Source organism: Phalaenopsis equestris, unplaced genomic scaffold, assembly GCF_001263595.1.
Source record: "Phalaenopsis equestris unplaced genomic scaffold, ASM126359v1 Scaffold000150, whole genome shotgun sequence".
NCBI classification, from domain to species: domain Eukaryota; kingdom Viridiplantae; phylum Streptophyta; class Magnoliopsida; order Asparagales; family Orchidaceae; genus Phalaenopsis; species Phalaenopsis equestris.
Window position 1 is genome coordinate 364,538 of NW_018164592.1, and position 15,094 is coordinate 379,631.

At 34.8% G+C, this 15,094-nt stretch overlaps 1 protein-coding gene across 3 annotated transcripts; it reads right to left on the bottom strand.

Moving 5' to 3' along the window:
- Positions 1-535: 535 nt before the first annotated feature.
- Positions 536-14,887, bottom strand: LOC110021847 (protein STRUBBELIG-RECEPTOR FAMILY 6-like). 3 transcript variants are annotated; one of them, XM_020720522.1, is made up of 17 exons: positions 14,867-14,887; positions 14,523-14,688; positions 13,736-13,868; positions 13,577-13,648; positions 13,405-13,476; positions 13,240-13,311; positions 13,075-13,146; positions 11,499-11,570; positions 11,350-11,415; positions 10,955-11,020; positions 10,564-10,874; positions 10,117-10,400; positions 9,595-9,866; positions 7,935-8,070; positions 3,583-3,719; positions 3,302-3,458; positions 537-884 (listed from the first exon to the last, which is right to left on the bottom strand). In XM_020720522.1, the coding sequence occupies exons 2-17, from the start codon at positions 14,683-14,685 to the stop codon at positions 741-743; spliced, it is 2,229 nt and encodes a 742-aa protein (XP_020576181.1). In that variant the 5' UTR covers positions 14,686-14,688; positions 14,867-14,887; the 3' UTR covers positions 537-740. The 3 variants fall into 3 exon arrangements, with proteins under 3 accessions (XP_020576184.1, XP_020576181.1, XP_020576183.1); XM_020720524.1 differs by lacking the exon at positions 14,867-14,887 and adding an exon at positions 14,793-14,811; XM_020720525.1 differs by lacking the exons at positions 10,955-11,020; positions 14,867-14,887 and having other exon boundaries at positions 536-884; positions 14,523-14,836.
- Between the last annotated feature and the right edge of the window lie 207 nt (positions 14,888-15,094).

The window sequence follows — 15,094 nt, forward strand, 5'->3', positions numbered from 1 at the left end:
TTACATTAATAATATTTAAATCTTACATCTATAAGACCAAAAAGCTTTCATATCAATAAAATACAGCACTATATCAATTTTTTTAAAAAATACATTTTAATGCATAGATAAGATGGTAAAAATAAAAAAAATTGAACTTGTAGGTGTTAAAAGAGATGTAAATGCATACAAATTAACCGGTATGCATGTGAATCTTCCTCAAAGAAGCTTGCTATGAGCACGGCTAACATAAGAAAAAGTTTAAACGCGCAAACTAAATTCATTAAACTTGTGGATTGAGCTTGTACAATTCACAATCCCACCATCCTTGCAACAACTGTTTGATTTTTCACTTTTTATTTTCACTTCAAGCCTGATGATTATGGCAATTATTCAATGAGCTTGAGTTCATCATGCAAGCTCAATGGGTATTCTAATTTTTAAGTAGGCGAACACTAACATGGCCGAGAAAGTGAGGCCAACTAAGCTCGACTCACCTAATCAATTCTATCGATTTGAACTCGGATGTACTCCACAGCACGCAAAATGTAGTGCAGACAACAATAAAACAGCAGCTCAATCGTGTAAAATGTGCATAATAGCAGGTGGAAAGTATAAATTAAATTAGATAATTTTAATAACAAAAATCACCTGTCATATATAAACCAGGCGCCATGTCACATAAATGATTCCCAGTAGAAAAACCTGCTCTTATATAGACATCAGTAAAGAAGCATTGTTATCAGGGTAAAGGGCAGATATTATGGAAAGAGGGGATCATCATATCTTCCCGTTGCATCAAATCTTTCTTTGCTAAATGTTCTCTTGCTCATGTTGGACCTCTGCACCAGGCGAACTAATGCTTGGACAACCTCCGACATGGGCGGTCTGAATTCTGGCTCCGGCTGCAATACAACGAGTTTATTTTTCCTTTACTACAGTGCTGTTTAAGAATGAGCAATAAGAAATATATAAATAAATAAATATATATATATATATATATATATCTGTGTGTGTGCGAGTGAGCGTGTGCCCAAAGTCTTAACCTATTGGTGGCGGGGTCATTGTAAGTCTCCTCAGGTCAAGGGTTTGATCCCACCGTGACACGGGGGTTCTGGAATTTTAGGCACATGATGCGGACTCTCATCATGGGGCCAAAAAGCGCTTCCTTTTATAAATAAAATATATATTGAAGTTGAATTCAAACGCAATGACTGCTAATGATCACGATTAAATTCACGCAAATTTTATGAATCTTAAGAAAATGAAAATAAACAATTATTTTGTTTTGCAGTGAAGTAAACGTAACAAAATGTTGTCCAGTGCATAGTCTAAATGTCAAACATGAGGCAAGAGTCTTGTCCAATAAATGTTAAGGAAGTGACCTCAAAAAATGGAGAGGCAGTTGGATCACTTTTGTTAATGTTTTCTATTCTACGTTTTTATTTTTCCTTTTGTCTTAATTTGAAAAATAGACATGCTTGCTATACTGAAATTACAAATCATCATTGTATCCTAAAACTTTTGCATATTGATGTGTACTAAAACATGCTTAATTTCCTTTTTATTTTACACTTGCTTTTAGATAAACTGCACTTTAAAGAAAAATATTCTTATGTTTTTCTTGAAGATATAACGAGGTAGGACACATGAAGCGAAACAAAGCTGAAATAGAGCAAGAGTTCAATAGTCTCGCGCCTAAGCGCCATACTCTGGGCGCCAAGGAGCTTCATCCAAGTGCCTAGGAGCCAGAATCTAGGGCACCAAACCGAGAGTTTAGTGCCTAGGCGCCAACTTCTGGGCACCAAGGCGCTCCACTCCAGCGCCTTGGCACTAGTTCTATGCGCCTAGCCACTCGAACGACCTGCGGCTGTTTTTGCAATTCATTTCACACGAATCTGGGAGTTATATGGGGGTGTTGTGCATTTCGAAAGAGCGAACCCGATTGACGGTGAAGTCTGGGAGAAGTGGAGAGAAGCCAAGGAGTTCTAGGGAAATCTAGGGTTGGTAAATTTCCACTTTTCGTAAGAGATTGGTGAGTGATTTTGAGAAAAAAACTATAAGATGATCATTTCAGCATTGCAGGGAGGACTTGGATTCACAGTTGGAGGAACTTTTCATCTCTGTTCAGAGGAGAAAGGCTAAGTATCGTGTTTTCATTTGTCTTGGATTTGTCGTAAACACACATTTAGTGGATTTGCTCAGTAAAATAATGATTTCTACGGTGTTCTTTAAACTTTGTGAGTATATTTCCTTTTCCTTTCTCCTGTGATGAATAAGTATGATTTGTAGGATGTTAAAATGCTTATAGAATTGATCATTTATCCAATAATGTGATGATCTTTCCTTTTGTACTTCTTTTATTTATCATTCTGGTCAAATGGTATGTTAAAACTTGTTGTGAACCCATAAAAACTTGGAAGAGCTTTGACATGAACAACTAGGGATATCATATTGAACTAGTGGGTGAAGGAAAAGTAGTCCATAAGGCAATGCAAATAGATATGGAGATGAGTTTTGATGGGTATAAATTGGGATTTTCTAGGTGACTGGCAGATACACGTACAAAGTTAAACCAAACTTCTTTAAGCACTCGGAAGAGGGTAAACAAGATATACGATAATATTTGTCAATAGTCATATTAACAACTCTTAGTATTCGATCCTACAATTCACTTATGCAATCACAAGAGAAATGTAATTTTATATCTTGATATTCACCAACCCAATTAATATAGTAGGTTTAGTTTTAGAATTATTGCTATAGTTTACGAGTAATTGTTAGAAAAACTCTTTTAATTTACATTCCAAACTAAGACCTCAGTGCAGCAGACTAGAACTTCTCTTATTGGACTCGTTACCTCATTCTCTGTGAGATTGACAATCTAAACTCAATAGAGTCCTATATTATTGAAACTATACATATACTTGGGTGAAAAACCCCAGTGATTAATAATACCTAATTTTAAGAACTCAATCAATTTGCTAGAGAGCAGATCAGATTTCTGGTGTCATTACCAAGACTTACATTACTGTGATAAACACTAGGGTGGATCACACATATGCCAAGATCTCTGCCAAGATCTCTTAAACATATGATTTACATCCATCCTAAAACACGGAAGGATATCTTCATCATATGTAAAAATCAAAAAATAAACTCAGCAAACCTAGTGCCAATGATTGTTAATAACCTGTTAAAAAAATCATATGTATCACATTCAATATAGCAAAAATAATATATACGGTTTAGATTGTTAATAACCTGTCTGCAACTTTAAAAAAGAAAAGACGGAATATGTAAATTTATGCATCATTCACACCTGAATACAAAGGGCGATCACATCAGCAAACCTAGAGAGTGCCTTTGCAGGATAAAGCCCCTCTAGGGATGGGTCAACCATCCTGTCCAGCGCATCAATATCATGGAGTTGCGGAGCCGCCCATCGTGCCAATGATTGTTCTAATCTTTGTCTCGAACTGTCGTAGTAACCAGAATGATTATAACATCAGTAATCATATTTCATTCTTTCAAATCTGATTATTTCATTTTTTATATTGGTTGTAACAGGATAAAATTTATTGTATTGGACTTAAGCTTCACCTGTCAAAAGGCTTTCGGCCGGTCATGAGTTCAAGCATTATCACTCCAAAGCTATACACATCACTTTTCAGAGTGTATTGACCGGACATAGCCACCTCAGGAGCACTATATCCAGAAGCCATACTGTGATCAAGAGCCTGCAAGGTTGATGAGGATGCAAATAATACCAATATTACAATGTAATACAAATTTCATGCAATCATTCAAGCTCAGTTATTCCGTGAATTAGCTAATTGGACAGCAAAAGAACTTTAAAAATTTGGAAAATTACATATTTGTAGTATCACAAGTTCTGCTGCATTCGAAGTTCTAATTCAGTTTGTAGCATGGGCAAGCCAGGAATAATTTAACCTTGACTATGATATATTGTACTTTAACCAAAATTTATATTCTATTCTCCATCATTATATGTATTACTCTCCATCTTCTCCTGTCTTCCTGAACTCGTCATGTTCTTTCTCAAGATTCATAATTAAGACTTGAAGATCTTATAATTACATTTATTAAAATTATTTTTGGAAGCTTCTTTACATCATAAGTATTAAAAGACATCTCTCTAATCAATGTAAGATGCTCACCACATTACCTAACCCACAGTACAAGGTGTTTTCTAAGGAAATGCCTTAGTGATGGTGCTTACTAGATAGGTGTACAAGGTCCTATAGCCTCATCTTATTTGAAGGCTGAGGTATGCAAGCCTTACCTTCAAAAAGACTAGAAACAATATCGTATGTGAGAAACATTTATCAAGGCAACTCAATTTGAACGTTTTTATAAGCATCTTCATAATAAATATAAAAAGCTATAAGATGTTGATTATTGATGTAGTTCTATACAATGTAGAGATTTAAAAAATTCTTCTATTACTCCGCAACCAACAATACCATTGCCAAGTCCCAAGCCCGAATGTGAAAAATGAAGAGTTGCGTTAGGTAGTTGACAACCAGTGTAAAATTTGCCGAAAAATCAAGACATGAATCCATTTGATTATTGTGTAAATGTTAGGGCATCCTCTAGAAGCAACACGCTGTATGACTTGAATACAGTGAAAAGTGTGCAATAACCGCTATACCGCCGCTCGGATGTAGCGTCAAATAAATAAGGATTCTCACATTACAGATGAATGCCAATAAAGAAGTTATTCCATGAAACTAATATTAGGAGATAGTCATAGAATAAAGATACTCTCACAGGTAAATTAATAGAATTAATTGATATTACAATTCATAAAAAGAAAAATATCTTATGCATTGAAGAAATTAAATGGGTTGGAGAAAAGACAGAAAAATTATAACTTAAGTTTTAAAGTAGAATATTCAGGCAAGAGTCACACCAGAAATGATGTAGGTGTAATTATAGATAAGAGTTTGAAAGATAATGTTGTAAAAAATAATAGAATTGAAATAGAATTACAGCTCTTAAAATTATTGTTGGTACTAAGATTTTTAATATTATAAATGTTTATGCTCCTCAAGTAGGTTTAGTTATAGGTTATAAAGAAAATTTTTGGAATGACTTAGAAGACTTAATACAAATGATTTCTTGAAGAAAAATTTTTTATTGGAGTTTAAATGATCATGTCAGTAGAATGTTGGAGATTTTGAAAATATTCTTGGTGGCTACGGTTTTGGAGTGATTAATGAAGAACGTAGAATCACATTAGATTTTGCTTTAGCATATAATTTTGTTGTAGCTAATATTTTATTCAAGAAAACAGATGAACATATTATTACTTATAAAAATAGATCTAATAAAACACAAATTGATTATTTTCTTATGAGAAAAAGAGATCGCCGAGAATGTAAAAGTTGTATGGTAATTTAAAGTGAAAATTTAAGTACTCAACATCGATTATCAGTTTTAAATTTTAAGATAAAAAATTATAAAATAAAAAAAAAATTCATATAAATAGATGAGGGCACCTAAAAGACAAACAAAATTATTTTTATGAGTAAACTTCAAGATTCAAGATTTAGGATGTTTATGAATAAGCAAATTATATACAGGATAAAGTAACAAACACTATTAAGCAAGTGACAATAGATATATTTAAAAATTAAAAGAAAAAAATTCTATAAATAAAAATAACTGATGGTGGAATAATAATGTGCAAGAAAAGATAAAATATAAGAAGTTATGTTAAAAAAATTGGTTTTTAAAAAAATTGGTTTAAAAAGAAGTTATGTTAAAAAAATTGGTTTAAATGTAAAAGCTTAGAGAGCCAAAAAAAAAAAAGTCTAAGACTCATAGAGAGTCTAAGAAAACAATTTGTGACGCTAAAAATTTTACTTTTAGTAATCTTTATAATATATTAGATACTAAAGAGAGTAAAAAATATATGTATAAACTAACAAAAAAAAGTAAAGTAAATATTTAACTCAAATAAAGTATATTAAAGATGAAAAAAAATAATTTTTTTTAGAAAAATATATTCAACATAGGTGGGTGAGTTATTTTGATAAACTTCTTAATGAAGTTTTTGAAAATATGATCGATCTTAATATCATTAATAATAATAAAATATTTTATTTTTACGGTCACATTAGTAAAAAAAAGTTGGAGAGGCTTTAAAGAAAACCAAGATGGAAAGTCTATAGGACCTGATGGTATCAAATTAAAGTGTGGAAATATTTAGGAGATTTAAGAATTTCTTGGCTTACTAAATACTTTAATATTATTTTAAAAACTAAAAATATGTTTGAGGAGTGGAGGAAGAGTAGAGTCCACATTTTTAAGAATAAGTGAGTGTGCAAATTCTGGATGAATTAAATTGATGTGTCATACTTTAAAATTATGTGATAGTGTAATTAAACATAGGTTAAGGTGTATTATAAAGATTTCTCAAAATTAGTTTGGATTTATGTCGGGCAGGTCTACCATGGAAGCTATACATTTATTAAGAGTTTTGATGGAGAAGAACAGAGAGAGTAAGGAGGATCTTCATATAATTTTTATTGATTTAGAAAAAAATTACGATAAGGTTCCAAGAGATATCCTTTGGAGAATTCTAGAGAAGAAAGGTGTTGGTATGACTTATATTCAAGCCATTAAAGACATATATACTAGAGTTGTTAATTATGTTTGAATAGTAGGAGGATTGACCAAATATTTTTCTATTTTAGTTGGATTTCATCAGGGATTGGCTTTAAGCCCATATCTTTTCGCTTTAGTTATGGATGCTCTTACTGGACATTTACAGGAGGATGTACCATGGTGTATGTTTTTTCGCTGATAATATTCTTCTTGTGGATAAGACTAGAGAAAAATCTCAAGAAAAACTTGAATTATAGTGGTCTACATTGGATTTTAAGGGCCTTCGTTTGAGTAGAACTAAAACTAAATACATGGAATATAGTTTTACTAGTAGTAGCTCTAGTGACAGAGTTGTATCTATGAGTGATCAAATTATTAAAAGATGTGAACACTTCAGATATCTTGGGTCTATTGTTCAAAGTGATGGTGATATAAATGAGATTGTTATTAGTAGAAGTTAAGTTGGTTGGTTGAAGTGGAGGAATACTTTGGTCGTATTATGTGATAGAAAAGTACCACTTAGACTGAAAGGAAAATTTTATAAGATGATGGTAAGACCTGCAATGCTCTATGGCGCTGAATGTTGGTCTTTAAAAGACAAGCATAAAGCTAAGTGTTGTCGAGATGAGAATGCTTAGGTAGACGAGTGGCTTTACACTTAGAGAAAAAATTTGAAATGATTATATCCGTGATAGGGCTGGTGTAGCTCCCGTGGTGGACAAAATTAGAGAGAGTCATCTTAGATGGTTTGGTCACATTAAATGTTAATTATCTGATGATCCGGTTAGGAGAGTAGATGTTTTAGATTCGACTTATGTTAAGAAAGGCAGAGTTAGATCTAGAAAGACTTGGACATGTTGTATAAAACATGATCTTAATTTATTAGAATTCAATCAAAATATTACACTTAATAAGATGCAATGGAGAAAAAATATTCATGTAGCCGACCCCCCTTAGTGGGATGAAGGCTTGTTGTTGTTGTATCATTGCGAAACTATTTATAATATTAGTCAAAGCACCATCATTTGTTTCAACACTCACATGAATTTCACACAGGTTTTAACTTGATGCTCAACAATATTTCTCATGGTCTTCAATTGCGAGCCTCCTCAAGATGAATAAAAATTATATGGAGATCATGTCTATTCAATATTGCAAAAATTATACACCAACCTAAAATTCCTCAAACACCATTTATGTTACGAATTAGTCCACAATTTTTAACGGAAATTCCAAGGTAATGTATGTTTAACAAAAGAAACTGAAAAGAGAATTCGAAATATTTCTGAGGGAAACAATGAATAAAGATCCAAAGTTACCTGATATTCCAAAGCTGGGACAATACTTGACATACCACAATCTGAAAGGTGAGGATTATGCTCCCCATCAAGTAAAACATTGGCTGATTTAACATTTTTATGGAGAACTGATGGTGAGCAAACTTCATGCAGATACCTGAAATCATCTCAAACACAGCAAAAACTGATTTAGATAATATGTGAGATATCATTGCATTCATTTTTATGCAAGATAGATTATAGTCCTTTATTTCATAATTATAATAGCAGTGAACTGACTGCTTATAGATAACGTTATTAGCAACCTTTACCGTCACCTAAAACTTTATGTATATCCAAGCTTCCACCAGATCTTTAAGAACCTTCATTTCTTTTGATAAATATATGCTCGATGTAGATGAATATTTTCCTCTGATTATGATTCTTTTGGTGTGGCTGAATTATTTCCTAAAACTTCACATGAAACTAAACATCCCTTAAGATTTTTCCGAGACTTCATCTCCTTTAAATAAAGTTTGTTAAAGCATATAACAACTTCCACATAGCAGACTGTTCCAAATTTTATGGAATATCCTTTTCATGCAAGGCCAAAGGCATCCTCAACTTCCACATAGCACTGTTTCAAATTTTATGAAATATCCTTTTCATGCAAGGCCAATGGCATCCTTTGATATTGATATTTCTCATCTTCTAACCCGTCACATAAACTTTAACATTAACATTTTTTTTTTTAAATTTGAAGAAATCTTCAAGTTTTTCTAAGAAAAATATTTTGAAAGTGAATGTTATTATGTGGAGCATGATCATGTTAATCAATTGTTCACTCAAGGCTTTCAGTTTCCTCGATCAAACTTGATGGTGAGTTTGCCCAGAAAGGGGGTGGGAGCCACCACAATATTGGGTTCGGGTTGCTGCCCCTAAATTCTTTCTATACCGAACACCACAACATCGGACCAGTAACGCCCCAATGTCGGGCCAACAATGCTCTAGCATAAGGAAGGGCGCGTTGAACTAAAAAGCACGACATTACAATGCCCAAAAGTCAGTACTCAGCGCTCTTCAACGCCACCATCGCGACGCCCCAACACCACCATCGTGATGCCGCAACACCACCATCACAATGCCTCCGTGTCAGTAATTGAATTTGAGTTATTCTCTCCTTAAAGATTTGGTTTTGCTGATGGGAAGGATTGGATTTGATTTCTCATGTAAGAGGAGAGGAGTATGCTGAAGTGTTTCAAAGTTTGGAGAGCTTGAATGCGGTGTAATTTATATGATTATCTTCATTTTTTTCATAGTGAATTTTTTACTGTGGTGTGGCTCCATTGTTTTTTCCCATTCTTGGGTTTTCTCGTTTTTTTGTTTTGCACTTATTATGTGTTAAAGTTTTGCTTTGGATCACTCAAATCTGTTTTTGAGATTTATTCAAATTTCTCGCAACAGTGAATATTTTGATGTTTGAAATAGGAAAATTCTAATAGATACAGCGTAAGTATAAAAACCAAATAATTTCATAGGTAATAGTGAAAGTGAAGCTCTTTCAACTGAATAAATCATTGCATTATTTCAACTGAAAGTGCTAGCTAAAAAAAATATACATAAACGTAATAGAAGATCATTCAAGAATTTATCAATGTTGAATTGTAAACAATGAATTAATACTAGAAAACATCTGACTTACTCCAATGCACGAGCAGTACCAAGAGCAATTTTAACACGGATTGCCCAACTCAATGGCTTGCTATATTCATCCAAGTGATGAATGACATCATGCAAAGAGCCATTCTTGTAGAACTCATATATCAACAAGTGTTGTCCATGCTCTGAACAATATCCTACCAACTCCGTCACATTAGGATGGTGTAATTGTGAAATATTAGAAACCACATCCAAAAATTCATCCGACGATTGGCTGGGCAGAGCTGAAGAGTTTATCTTTTTTACAGCTAGGACCTAAAGCATAAAAATGTCATTGTTCTTTCACAAAATCTCAATGCTGGCTACAAATGCAGCAAATCATATTCGTGTAAATTTATGTATTTCTGGATAGTCTGCATTGCATTATTCCTTTTATTTTGTTTGAGTGGAGTTATTATATGAGATGCAAACAAATGGCATCACCGTTCATCTACAGGGAACAAATAATTTGCCAGAATGAAAGAATGCAATGAAATACCTTAAATAAAGAAAAAGAGTTTCATACCTTGCCATCGTTTACTTGTGCTCGATAGACTCGTCCAATAGATCCCTCACCAATTAGGTTCTCTATGCTAAAGCTTCCTGTGGCAATCTGTAGGTCTGCTACTGAGTAAGCCAATGCTCTGATGGGAGCAGCATTTGCTTTCTTTATGGTAGATTGGTTAGAGAGATCATCATCATTATCAAATGATTTTTTCCGCTCAATCGGTGGAGGTTTAAGGATAATTGGATTCGCTGAATGCAATATTTCAGTGTTTATTAACGCAGATGAATGGTTGTGTATCATCTCTGTAACATAAAATTCATCTCATGTGAATTTAAAATCCTTGAGAAAGCTGAACAAATCATATGAGAATGAAGGGACATAAAAATTTTGGCATGACAGAATAGCTGAAGCAAAATATTTATCAATGTGAAAAGAAAGAAAAAAACTTGAGCACAAATGCCTTACGCTTTCCATCCTTAGAGGGAAGAGTAAAAGTACAGTCCTGGTCAATCTTCTTCTCTTCACCTGAAGTGTTTCTAGTTCTTCTCTTTACCAAGAAGAAGGCCATCATTGCTCCAATAGCCAAAATAGCTATAGCTATAACTATGGGAGCTATGACACCACCTCCAAAGCCTGAATTTTTCCGAGAACTAACACCATCAGATAGGCTGTTACCACCACCAGATATTTGGCCAGGGTGAGTTCGCCGAGCTGGTGGAGGTGTATAGGGTGGTGGCGGAGGTGCAGGCCCTGCACTCCATGAGTTACCATAGCTCCTAAAGAAAATTTTTTAAGAAGTAATTTTTTTGGTCTAGCATATGCCAAATTGATGGTATTCATCTCAACAAGTACTCACTGAAGATTTTTAATGCCTTTTAGTTGGTCGGGAATCCATCCAGAGAAATGATTATTAGCAACATTTCTATGAGCATGGAGACAAAGTATTAGATGCCATATGTGGGTAAAGAAAAGTGTCAAAATAGTCCCTTGGAGCTTTGCAGATGTTATTCTAGTCTCAAAGTCTATAAAAGTGTCAATTTAGTCTCCAAACTCTTTTAATATGAAGACTATTTCAGCCCAAATTTAAAGAGTTCTGGGACTAATTTGGCACTCTTATAGACTCTTGGATTAAAATGACCCCATATAAACATTCAAGGGACTATTTCGAAACTTTTCTCATGTGGATGATTTAAATGAAATTTATGAAGGATAGACACTATTCATTGCAGGAAGTTGATACTGTTCACTCACAGGTCTTCAAGGTGGATACTAGCAAGGACATCTATGGTACCCATAAACTGGTTGTTTTGTAAATGTCTGCAGGATACCAAAGATCAGTAGATTAAAGTTTCAATAAAGGATATGAAATCAAGATACATGGCCTAGTTCAGCTGCCTTACAAGGTCGTTAAACTCGATAGATTGCGAAAACTCTCTGGAAGAACCCCCGAGAATGAATTAAATGACAGGTCCCTGACAACATGCACTGTCATCTCTCAAGCACATGAAACTACATGCATAACTAATATTTAGATTAAAAAACTTATACATACCGACTATAGCGCATTCGATAAAAAATAAAAAAAACTATTTGTTTTATCTTACAAACAGAAAGCAACGTGAAAATAACAAGAAGGAAACTACAAAAAGATAGAACTGAAAATTACTGGAAAAAAAAAAGTTTCTTATTTGGAGGATGACAATTCTAAGTCTAGTTATTATTTGGATTGAGGATCTGAGCATGTTAATACAGGTAGTTAAGCATTTAAAACTTTTTCTTTGCACCAAACTACATATTAAGGGTCTGTTTAGGGGCAGCTGTAGCTTATCCAACTTATTCAGATAAACTGCTTATCCTAATAAGCTGCTGATAAGCGGCTGATTCGGATAAGCTGTCGGGCTGTTTGGTTTGTGTGTTTGGAAAATAGCTGATTCTAGATAAATGAGCATTCTGCTCCTGTTTTAAATAAATAATTTAAACAAACTAGGATATCTTATAAGATAAAAAGACATTACATAACTTGAAATAAGTGCATAATTATATTTATACATAAACATATAAACCCGCACATTCATATTTATGTTGAGATTGTAAGCAATGATTGATGATGCATTTAATAGAGATAAATTATATTTTTATATTTTTATTCCCATATATGTTGCATTAATCTGAGAAAACAAGCTCAAAGTACTTCAAAGAGATGGTTGGGTTTGGGTCACACAAAGGACAAAAAAATTCAACATGTACCTAAACTATGGTTTGCACACAAAAAAATCAAAGGAACCGAGCAACACCTTCTTCTCTGTTCACATATCGACATTTCTTCTCTCTTGCGACTGCGATTCTCGAACGTCTTCGAAACTCCGCATTTCTCTTTTTCTATGTACGCAGAAACAGGAACTGCAATAAACCGAGCCCCATCTCCTCACCAATCGAGCGATATCTTGGCACGATAAAGTTGCGATTAAGCTCAGGCATGAAATTCCTTGTGTTGCTCCGCCTGTTCTTCGAGTGACGTCCAAGAGAAGGAGAGGAGATGGCGAGGGGCTCGGATCCGTCCAGGAGGAAGGCGAGCGAACGTCCAAGAGGAGGAGAGGAGATGACGAGGGGCTCGGATCCTTCCGGGAGGAAGGCAATCCAGAGAGTCGAGTGTTAGGGCAGAGAGACGGGGTCTGGGAGGAAGGCAAACGAGAGAGTGACGAGGGCCTTTATCGTAAATTGCTTGAACGAAATGCGGATTGCGGCCGAGGTCCTACCCGCGATCCGCGTTTAAGAGAAAAAAACGAATGGAGTTTTAAAAACGCCTCCAAAACGCTCTATTCAAACAGCCCGGTGACGTTTTGAAAATGTCACCGCTGTGAATAAGGTCCCCCCAAACGCACCCTAAATGCTGATATAAATACATCAAATTCATCAGGTAAAATCATTACTTAAATCTACCAATAATGGATCATAGAAATCTAACATGCCACTTACAGTATGGTGAGGTTGGAAAGTTTCATGAAAATATCATCCAAATTCCCCTGTAGTTGATTGTGATTAAGGCCTCTATGAAAGACAATTACCAGTAGCACAGCTGGGTTAAATTTGGCAGAAAAGGATGAAAAAATAAAGCATCTTGAACTAACTTAGACTGCTTACAAATACTTAAGAGAAACCATGAGGGAAATAGAATAGGGGATCCCTCCATTAAATGTATTACCAGAAAGGCTTCTGCAAGTTTTTCCAGCAAAATATTCATTGGCATATTAATTAAGTTCAGAAGGGCAAAAGCCTGAAGAAAACAACAGCAGCAATTTAACTTACAGTCGTTGCAGATTGGGAGGTAGATTATATGGTATCAGACCTCCACCCCCAAGATTATTATTGCTTAAATCACTTTATAAAAGTCAGCATCACAAATGATCAGTAAAAGCAACAATTAATGACGATTAAGCTAGCAAGTTCTGTTACAGAAGAAGAGTGAAAAAATACATACAGCTCAATCAATGAGATCATGGTGTTTAAAGAGAAACCCAATGCTCCAGAAAGTTGCATGCCTGGTAGTTTTCTAACATGATGAAGAGGATAACCCGTATAAGAAATATCAAAATTGCATAAAATTTTTTTTTTCTCATGTTGATCTTATAGTCCTCACATTTCTGTAACTGCTGCACCAGAGCATGTAATCCCTTTCCAGAACTGGCCACAGGGATCCCCACCATTTGCTGTCCAGCCCGTAAGTTGAGGAGCCAAATTCATAGTACCATACAAGACATTTAGAGCCGATACTGCCAGTGGAAAGACCATGCAATTATAGTATGGCTTGCTTTAGGGAAGAACAAAATCTAAACTTCAAACTAGTCAATATCTAATGTTACCGGTGCATAACATTGCAACAATGTCTTTATTTTTTTTTTCCGTTCTACTAGAGGACAAAATTATAATTTTTGCCAATTTAGCTAAAAATATAGCATTTTCCATCTACTCAAAATGCTCTTCCATTTTACTTGTAAGCTAAGCAAATAGAAAAAAAAAAAAAACAGATTTTGAGGAATCTCTCCAGTCATTTGAATAAAATTGTTACAAGCTTGTTTTCCGGTCTTTCTTTTTGGGAAAAGTCCTACCCAAAATAGAAAAAAAAAATTATCCTTCTTTCAACAAAAATCAACCCTAATGCTGTAAAGTCAAACATGCATTCAAGACCACGACAGTTAACATTTCCAAACCAAAATCCACAACAGTTCCCGGAAGCAAGGAGCAAACCAGTTATTAGTAACTTGAAGAACAAAACCAAACAGATAAGTGAATCATAAAACCAATAAAAAATAATCAATACCACGTTCCTGCTACCAGATTGCAAACTTCTCCAACAAGACCAATAAATCAGAAAAGAAAAAGAAAGAACATGATCGAAGTAGCTAGCAAAGCTCTTGATATCTCACCATCCGCCGGGTCGGTGAAGCCATTAGCCCAGGCCAAAGTCCAAGACCAAATGCAGACCAGCAGAACCCAAAACTGCATCATCTCGCTCTCCTCGATTCTTCCTCTTCTCCTATTTATCCCTACCACAAAGCTGCCTCGCTTGAAACTTGATGCTCCTTTCATTTCCTATAAAGTAGAAAACAAGAACAAAAAATGCTTCTTTTACTCGCATTTTTACACGCCGACACTGTGGCACATAGCACAAGCTGCACTGGGTAACGTGAATATACTGAATAATTTAAGCCGCGACGATCCTTTTTCAGGTTTTTATCTTAAAGAATAATATAAAGACGTTGGCCGTGACCTGTCAGGGGAGGGACCGAGAAAGACGGAGACGAGCGGGTGTGGTGGAATGAAGTGAAGTAGCGGGATCAACCTTACTGTCCGTGACTCCTCTGGCCTATCGTGGACCGTTGGACGCTGGTTTCCTTGACCGCTAGGGTTAATTGGTAAACGGGCTGTGTCTGGTTAAATTTTCTTTTAGATTTTAAATAAAAGAAGAATTTAGGTCCTCTTTGGGACTCATTTTTGT